The sequence below is a fragment of the Opisthorchis viverrini genome (assembly GCF_000715545.1).
Source record: "Opisthorchis viverrini unplaced genomic scaffold opera_v5_36, whole genome shotgun sequence".
In the NCBI taxonomy this organism is placed as follows: Eukaryota; Metazoa; Platyhelminthes; class Trematoda; order Opisthorchiida; family Opisthorchiidae; genus Opisthorchis; species Opisthorchis viverrini.
The window spans coordinates 1,264,910-1,275,028 of NW_008751692.1; the positions used below are offsets into that span (position 1 = coordinate 1,264,910).

General features: G+C 45.2%; 1 protein-coding gene across 1 annotated transcript in view; it reads left to right on the forward strand.

The window, feature by feature from the left end:
* Positions 1-6,658: 6,658 nt before the first annotated feature.
* T265_13091 (hypothetical protein) overlaps positions 6,659-10,119 on the forward strand; it is a gene marked incomplete at both ends in the record, with an annotated part of 4,776 nt that continues 1,315 nt past the window's right edge. Inside the window, 2 exons of the mRNA XM_009167148.1 lie at positions 6,659-6,739; positions 9,875-10,078. Of these exons, the coding sequence (XP_009165412.1) occupies positions 6,659-6,739; positions 9,875-10,078 (285 nt within the window). The remainder of the gene's footprint in view (positions 6,740-9,874; positions 10,079-10,119) is intronic.

Here is a 10,119-nt window from a genome sequence, read left to right on the forward strand (position 1 = left end):
TCTTGATTGTTCCCCATCAACCACTCCCTCCAATACCCGAAACAATGAGCTGTCGCTCACCTCGACTACTTAGCGTAACTGCTATTCGCGACGCAGATTATGGGGCCTCACCTATGCACGGCAACGTAATACAATGGCCAAAGACGAGTTGGTAATGCGCTCGCCATGAATTTACTAAAACACCATTGGCGAACTGCATTTTATTCATTGGCATCACCGATACAAGCTTAATTGGTAGTCGCTCCATTTTTCATTTTCTTAAGATCCACTTCACGGGACGAGGATTCTGAAACGGAAAATGGGCAAGCAATTAACCTTCCAGAACAGCACTTAAGCATCTGGATGTAATTCTATTTTATTTCTTTGCTTACCTGGTGGTTCATAATTCCCAATACCGAGATGAGGGTAAATGCACAGTCGTTGCGGATTGCAGTTGGTTCATTGATTCGGTATTTGAGGCCTTCGAGTTACAACCACATGAATTCCTCGTCATCACGGGATTCGAAAGCAAGGTCTACAAAGCGTATGCTAAGAAATTAGGCCTCAAATTACCGGTCTCTATCAACTCCGAAATTGGACAAAACAGTTTGATTGCGACTGCCTTACGGGGCACACTCGGCTTGTCCTCCATGGACCGATCAAGATCAACATCAAAGCAAGCTCTTTTAGCTGAACGGTAGGTAGACTGACCGGCAACTAATGGGAATAGCTTAATTTATACATGTGCACTCACTTGGTGGACGCGCCTGAAGATTTTCTCCACACAGCGGGCATGGCTCATTGCCGCAGCAATAACGGTGATATGGAAGTCGATCACGTTGACACCACCAATCAGCAGGGTCAGTTGGCCGGCCACAGAGACCACAGGGAACAGCGTCACTTGATGTTGAACGCCACCGTGGTTGGTTGCGTTTGCCATCTAACACCAGAGGCTGGTTGCCCTGTGCACTAATTGCATTTGGACGCAACATCAGCTGGCTTTGGACAATCAGACGCTTCATGCACCCAGCAGCCTTACGCGGTTACAGCAGCTTCAGTTTGCCAACTAACTGATCAAACTGCTTGTGCAGACGTCCGGGAAACGTCTAAAGAGTGCTATATGCTGCGTTCGAGAAAAGCACAGGTGACTATATCTGCCACCCTCCGATTCCATCAGCAGCACGCGACCGCACTCTCGAAACTTGGCTATGATAGACATGTCATCTAAGAAACCGACTAAAAGGTAACCAACGGCCTACATAACAATGGGGGTCGACATTTGACGCGATAGTTACGCACATCCTTGATAGTGAGTATCTTTCCAAAGTGGTCGGCGACGTACTGCCGAATATCCGACGACGGAGCACCGTATTTAAAAAGGGTAGAACACTCATTTAATTCATCATTTGTAAGTCGCCGGTTGATGGGGAGCCTGTCAATAAACTTGCTGCGTGGATGGTTGTGCTCCAGGTAGTAGGAAGTAACCCTCAAGCAGTCATGGTACGGGCGAACGTGGAACCTTGCCGGACACTCAGTACGACGTGTGCTACAACGTACACACAATCAACCGTGAACTTATTTGGTGCGACGAATTCCACGGCTTCTGCTTCGTGTGAAGGGATGTCTGCTGCAACGGTAGAAGGCCTTTTCATACAAAAGTAGCGAATTGCTGCTCTTTCTGGAGTTTATACGGACGAAAACAACGTAATGTTTCGCCCGGTACTCTTTCAAAGTGACTTGAAATGCATTGAATGAGAAAAAAACTTTGACAAGCTAAATTCTCCACAAAATCATCCTCCGCATTCACGTGCTCAGCCATAACAGCCACTTAAAATATGGATACCGCGGGCCTTGAATATCGTTGGGATTGAGTAGATTTAAACAACTTTCAACAAAACTGCGGCCGTTTGGGAAGATCTCATACGCCCGAAAAATTACCATCAAATGTTGAAACTTTATGTTAAAGATTTCCTCCTTCAAACCACGGTTTCAGAGAAATTTTGGGCGTGTGTCTAGCCCACGGCGCAAATTGGAGATGAAATAATTCGAAGTAGAAGCAAATGGCATTTTTTGTCCGGAAAATATGGCTCAATCTGAAACTAAGTAGACGAGTGCTACTGTTGTAGGAAGTCAATGAAGTGGATGGGTTTGATGATTAGATAGTGTCAATGCATAGGGCCAAACAGACACCCTATATGGAATTCAACTTGTGGAAGAAGCGAATCGAAATTGCAGCAGAAAACCAGGTTGGTCAAATCCGAACGAATGTTTCGTCGGGTTAGCATGAGTTCATACCAGGAGCGGTAAGGGCACGGTGAAAACTTTTCTCGTGGTTGCAGTTACGGGCTCACTTGGGTGAATGGTTGCGAGATTCTGAAGAAAGTAGTTGCTCGAGTGCTGGGTATGATAGTGCCATGCCATCTTTGCGCTGTCACACTTCAGTTTACGGACAGCCCCGTAACGGTTTTCAAAGATGCCACAATCGCAGAGGGGATACGCATTTCCGTGGCAGCTGGATCTGGGTTAGGCGAGGAGATTGACCAGGTGGAGTTGGACCGATGCGGGGTCACGAATGATTTCCCTTCATTTAGAGGACCAAGTGAGTGTGGACCAGGTACCATCCAAATTGAATGAATAACGCCGTTTCGGTAACTACAGCCGAAGTTTAAATCTTGGTAGGACAGGGGATGAGGAAGGAAAAATGAGAGCGGCATCGTCGGATGAGTACCAGGAGGCATCAGATAAAACGGTGTCAATAGGTAAAAATCTAAAAGAGGATGATAACACGCTAAATGGACCTAGGAGAGAGCGGATTTGTTTGCCGGCCCAGGAGCGAATTGCTGGCTGAGTCAGAGCGGTTGTCTAATTTTGGGAAGTAAAGGACTTTGCCGCGGAAGTGGCTAGCTGGGAGGCTAGTCGTTGGACTGGTTGGAACAGGCAGTTACATGGCGGTATTTTTTAGCTTACCAGAAGAATCCGAAATGTAAGTTTTCCGTTGTGCAAACAGGGTGATAATATGAACAGGGACAGTATGTAAGTAATAAGTGGTCGGAGAACAGCTTCCGGCGGCGTGGTAAGGAGAACCGAATACGTAAGAGTGGCGAAGGTGGAACTTCTGGGATGGTGGACTAGATTCCCTGGAGGTTATTAATAAGGTGGACAATAATAGGACAATCTAGGAGGGAAGGTGATTGTAGGGAGGATGATCACCACTCCAAGAAGTATCACTACCAGCTTTAATATATAAGTGGTGCGTGGCAATGAAGATTTCGACGCTGGTTTAGCATGCTGGTATTGGAGAGTTTGCATTCTCGCTGTATATATATATATATATCTTCATGTTTTCACTGGGAAGCACGTCTCATCGATAAGTTGGCAGTTCACATGCAAATACGTGAAATCGATGCATTGTTTACTGACTATTTTCGCATATCCAAGAATGCATCATATACAGGGATCCACCCTCGCGTCCACACCGCGCAATGTGTCAAATTGTTTTCGATTATTACAATATGCGCGGGGCGAGCTTCCAAAAAGCAGTTTTGTGCCGAGTTCCTGTGAACAGATCACTTAAGTTTGTACAACTGTTTATGCTGCAATTCATATATAGCGTAAAAATATGAGCGAATAAGACGGAAGCAAATTAAAGTTCTGGGTGCGAAAAGAACCGTAGTAGTTATTTTGGGGCAAGGTTTCCGAAAACACAAATATTGACTTCTTTCCAAACTTTTATTGAGGGAGGTGGTGCGGATAGTCACAAAAAGGTTGTGCGAAGAGAGGTCAGTGGAGGGCTATTTACGGCATATGGTTACGTTTTGTAATGTTAAGTAAATGTATTCATCCACACCAAATTGCGCATATCTTACACGAATAAGCGAAGATGTCTTGAAATAAATTTTCCACATTGTTTCGGACGATTTTCGCGCTTGCTTTTACAACCCTTTCCTTAATTTAGGCGCTTTAAGCACGCAACTAGTTCGTCTGTTGGCTTGCGTACCAACGCAATTTGAATGCGCGCGCTTCCTGGCTTGTGCCTAACTTTACCAATCAGAATGCTGGCTCGTGCATGAATTGCAGGTCCGTGAAATGGGGCTCATGAGTGAATCGGTGTGGGTCGGTGACCTTAAAAGTTCACTTTAAAAGAATGCTGTCAACAACGTATCAAGCCGCGCCCTCGACGCACAATGCATTTTTCTGCAAACCCCTGTGGGTGAAATAAAAATTTTATGCCAAAATGTCACCTCTTTGCATATGTGCTAAGTTTAAAAATCACCCCCATCTGACGTCACTTTTTTGCGATTTATTTTAATCGATCTCTTTTGAAAATTATTGGCGCACATTCGGCTTTGAACTTGGTGTGCTATGGCTTCGGAAGTGGCTTCACAATCGTTCGTTGCGAGATTTGTGGGTTTATCATTTCCATCCTTCACGGCATTTGAGAAGGCCCTAAGTCGATACTAAAGGATAACTTTGTGGTATTTGTCCTTTCATCCATTAATCGAAGCACCAACGGTGTTTTGCGATACGAATGGGCGTACTACAAATGCAGCAGGCCCCCTCCTAGGCCAGCGGAAAGCCGGGAAATCTGGAGAAGCTAGTAAGCTAAGAGTATTTACTAATAAAAAAGTACGCAAAACACCAGCTGTCCAGTGCGGTTTTGTCCACGGAGGCAAAGGAACCAACTGGCAGTCACCTCTTATTTTCTTGAACACAACCTCAAGTTATCAAAGTTTCTGTACGACCGGCTTCCAGTTAAACGACGGCTAACCGAAGACGTGTTAGGCACCTGCAACGCCCTTCTGAAATATGGAACACCGTCATGTGAGGTGCGGCAGTTTGTGGCGGATGAATTTGGCAAGGATATACACAACTACCGCCAGAAGTGTCGACCGGCTATGTTGAGTAGGTGCCGCATGGTTGGGTTTTAATGTAGCAGGTGATATGCCTTCGGTCCTGGCAAAACTTCGGGAGACCAAACGCGTCCTTGTGTGTTAGTCACATGAAGGTCACTATAGCCACATGTGCTTCCCTCGATGGCAGCAGATAGCGTTGTTCCGACGCTTTTAGAAGTAGTGAATGTAGATCAAACGCAAGCAACAAACCGCCTTGGGTAAATTTTCCAAAGCATCTAATATTCGGCATGTATTTATAAACTTACACCTGCTTGATAACGGATGGCATGGGAACCGGACTTTCGGTTGTGTATGCATTCGTAGAGAGCGAGCAGTTTGCTCCCATGCGTAAACTGTTCGGTTTATTCAAAAAAATGATGAGCGAAACTTATCCGGTTAAAACCCTCGTAATGGACAAGTTGGCGGCGTAAATGCGTGCAGCAAGAGCCGTGTTCGGTTGTGACTATGCTTTGCTACTGCCATCAGGAAGCGCGTATGCTTCATTTAATATCCATGTATTTTTGGTCATATACACATTCTGCGAACGGTAGGCACATATTTCAACGCATGGCTTGCCTGTACAACGCTATACAGTGGTTTTTGTTCAGCAAATTACAAGCACACAGATTCCGGCGCGACCTGCAGCTTCTGCGCTGCACCGATCCTCGATTTCTTTCCTATCTTACGGCTCGCTGGCTGTACATCCCCAAAAATTGGCCAGAATGCACAGTCCGGAATGGTTTACTTCGGTAATGTGACCAACAACCGATTGGAGAATGCAAACGGCCTCCTTAAAGACCAGGTGCACCACTCCGAGACGTTGGAGCATGCAATTTAGAAGGTGTCCCGGCAAGCCAAGTGGCTCATGTGGGAGTTCGAGATGCATACGTCGTACCACTGCGACAGGCGGCAAATCCTGGAGGGTGACGCGAATAATTAAAGTGAACCAAGGAATTTTAACTGGTAACAGGAATCATTGACCAAAATTTTTTTCGCGAATGCATCTACACATATTTTGCATCTCCAGAGACCATTTAGATTCTAAAATGTTCAGGAAATTTTTTCCGGTGTAAAACTACCTGAAAGTTACGTTTATTGCAAGTGAGTCAACGTTTTCCACAATTCGCGATTTTTTTTCCTCGGGCAACGTATTCACAGTCGATGGTGTTTATTGACCTTGGGCATTTGCTCACTTAAACAAATCGCCGTGGTAAATGATTTCCGATAGTTCAGGGCCATATACATTATACATAGACATTCTACACCATGAACTGGCAAGCCTGAAAATACCGTAGACTTCGAGAAATCAATCCCATTGTGCGAATAGCCAGCAGCAGGTATCACTGAAGCGTGCAACCGAATTAAACAAACTTCCTATAGAATTCGCAGGTTCAGAGACCCCACAAGTTCAACGAAATTGATTTCTCTAGCGAGCGACACAGTCATAACTCTTAATTCAGGGCGCGTTAAAAATCAAGGAAGAATAGTGATTAACGCGAATTCCAACAAAAGTAAGGCAGATTCTGATGGCCTCCGGTTTGAGCGCACATGGTGAAAATACAACATTTTGGAGGAAAAGTTTTTCCCCGACACAGTGATTATTTACAAAGTTGCATATATAGGACAAGGACTAGCTCACAGTTAACAGGCAGGTCAGGCAACAGGAAACCCTGTCAACACTATTTTTGCCCGGGATCCCATCGAGCATTTAGATGGGGGTTCAACTACCAGTAGCGACGTTTATTAACTTTGCGCGGAGCCAACACTTTTGTAGGCATCACTAGCGAATGGCGCTGTGTAACATCCACGAGGAGATACGGGAAGAGCAGATGGAATGGTGTTCAATTTTAGGACCATATATACCCCTAGTAAGTAATTTCTTGGAAAAAATGCGAATGATCAAGTAATTCGACTGAGCACACAGAGTGATTGAAAATAAGATGTCCAAGAACTTGAACCGCCCCTAGGAAACTCCTGTCTGTCCTCTACGTCTTGCGCATCTCATATTTACTGGCCACAGTTAGCACCTATCGGGCTTAATACACCATTTTGGCATTTCGGGACCGCTGTACTCCAGGAAACTGCGCCTGAACCTGTGTCTCGTTTGTGAATATAGCACCACGGCAAAAAAACTGGATTAAAGCCCATGACAAGGTTTGTGGCCAAAGTTAGATACATCCGTTGTACCTTCACATTCCTTTGTTGTCAGCGTTACTCATCGATGCGTCTGGCTAACCATTTTTATCAAAAAACTTCACAGCATTTTGTGAGGTGTCCATCCATACGTACAGACATTTTAGCGGCTAGAAGTTCGTTCGGAAACCAGAATGTTGAAGTTAATCTCCAACCACCCCATTTGAGTAACCTGGTTCAAGCAGGCCCGTGTTTTCTGCAAGCCTGTAGACACTTTTTAATGTCGGAAATATGGAAATGTTTAAAAGTCTTACAGCAACCTGGGCACTAGACATTCCGCAAGAAGCTGTGTGAAGCAGACTACTCGTCAGGAGGACGTCAAAAAGTGGGGTGTTGGTAGGTAAACTGAACAGTCCGTTTGGATCTTTAGCACTGAGAGCCGAAGACGAAAGTGGTCTCGATGGATCGCCCTCAGGTGTCGATGGGTGAGCGTGATGAGTGACTTCTGACAGTCAAAGCAGCATTTTACACGAAATGCTCACAGACAATAGTGTATTCGTTACCTTGTGTTCACATGGTGCCTTTCGCTCTCACACATGGGGACACCTGAGAACAGAAGTAGGGATTAGTTTGAGAAGATTTTGCCAGAGACCGCGCCACTCCGCTCATTGGTGACTTGTAATTACATTTCCATCGTCAACATATGGCAAAATCACCTATCTCACTAACTGAGTAAGCAAGAGACTAGCGTGCAAGAACTCGACACGTAGCCAGTATGGAATCCGGATAAACGCATTGCAGCTGCGTCAACTATCAGAAGATACGTTGCATTGAATGAACATGCATGAGGTTAGGAGAGATACCCACAATGTAACGTAAGCCATTTATCAATTCCCGTGCGCCATTAAGGACCAGATGGACCCTGTTCGCCGGATGTTCCATGGCTAAAGACGATATGTGCCTTGATATTCGAGACAAAACATTATAAACACACAAGTTTCCATTCTTTTCTGCCACAAGCATGGGTAGAATTAAACATGTATTCAAGCATGTGTCACTCACTAGGCCAAGGCATATTATCAATAAGTTGCTTTGGACTATCGAAATGATGAATCAGTTTTGTAGGTCACTCGAATGCGAGCGGTCCTCAACGCTCATAAGCTGACTATTTGGAAGTAATAGAAAGCTAATGAGCCAACAAGCACGATGCTAGTTTGTCGCGCTCGCGCCTCGACATATGCAGTTCATGACGAAACTCGAGAGAATTAACACTTTCCGTCATTAACATACTGCGCAGCTATCCCAGGCTAGCCAGCAAATGTGTGACTTCGGCTGGCCTGGTGTTTTTGTCTGAGGACACTTGGCAGAACGCTTACTGGTTACATGTTTCAGCTCCATTAGAAAGTGCGCCTAAAGACTGCAGGGGCTGCGTGCAATTGCTCAGCACATTTATCGATAAACAGAGAACACTAAGTCTTCCCGATCAACACTTAAGATGAGTTAAATGAGGTGGGCAGCGACGCGAATCAACCGCCTCTAACGAAGCCATACATTGAGGGTAGACGGATGCCAACATCCCTCTTCAAAGCAAAAGTATACAGTCTATGCCAAATTCTAGAATACCGGTCCAACAATGACTATAGAGGACACCACTCCTGTCGTGCATAACGGCAGCGTTCTGAACCTTCAAAAATCGCCAAAGCGAAACAACTTAATTGCGCAGGTGAAACATTTTCAGCCTAAACGAAAATGTTGCCAGATTCGCTACCCGTTAGATGTTTCCAAAACCCACGAGTAATGAAAAGATGTACTGAGACATGATTCCCCATGACCACAGTAGGGAGCAATCTGCAAAGAAACAGTTTACTTCAACACAAACAGAGAAGTTCAGTGTTGCAGTGCTAGTTGCACCTTTCGGTACATTATCGCCACAAGGCCTGGTGTCTAATTTACCACCCGGCTGCTCCTAGTTATCAAACTCAGGAAGTCTCTAGAGTTTTTGTTTTGTTTTTCGAGCTTATCCGTTGACTTCGCAAGCGTTTCATCAACAATCGAGATGCAGTCAGTTCGGTGTTGACGATGTGACCTGGCGTATTCCATCCAGCAGCCCAGTATGCGTGGTCGTAAAATATTCGAGGGCCGTCCAAAGCCAGATTATTGTCACAGAGAAGGATATAAAACCCAATGGTAATTCCTGTCGACATTCTAATGATATATCATATGCACAACATGAGCTAAAGTTCACTAGAACAAACTGCTTCGTCTCCTACAGGGATCGTGGCGAGTAGTAACGTCTGCCCGTACTTAAAATAGGTGGCATGGTCTCCGCCCTACAGAGAGCAGCCATGCCCTGGCTGAAGTTGTCGTGGACTATGACCTATGGTGGATATGATTGATTTGGTTCTACTGGTTGAGTACTGATGCGAAAGCCTATGCCGTTTCACTGGTATTCGTCTGATATAATTTCGGATTTTTGGGGATTCCGACGCCACTGATTTGTTAGCCGCACAATTTCCCTAATTGAGCAAACTCTCATGAGCCAGGAAGGTTTGGAATAAGCAACAGTGAAATTTCTGTATCCACAATATGGTAATCCCTTGTGCTTGACCGGCCTGATAAAACTCTGGTACCGTGTTAGGAGGAGAGATGCACTCGAAATAATCAAGGGTTCCATCGATTACTTAGATGTGTTCGGGGCCCACCGTGACCAACGGATGTGGTGCTCCTATTGATTGGAATGTAGGCCAATCACAATCGGGCGTTTTTGGCTTGGCGCTTAACACCCCATCACGTAGATTCTCCCTCCACCCTGAGAAAAAATTCTTGATCGTCAGCTACACTTGAAGTAACCTTTCTTCCCTCCAATAAAGGCTGTCTTGGGTATTGTATTGAGTGAACAAGCGGAAGCGTCTCTGCTTGATTGGATGCCCGTTGACAGTCGACTCTGTGCGGTTCGTTTGGCAACATCTGTGAGAGAATCTAGAGAAAGTGAGGTTCATCGCACCCTGTTTATTGTGTCTGCATACACCCCAATTGACTGTAGCTCTGAATCTGCCAAGGATAGTATCTATAAAGTTCTAGGTGCCCTTCTACAACAGGCTAAAAGCTCAGATAT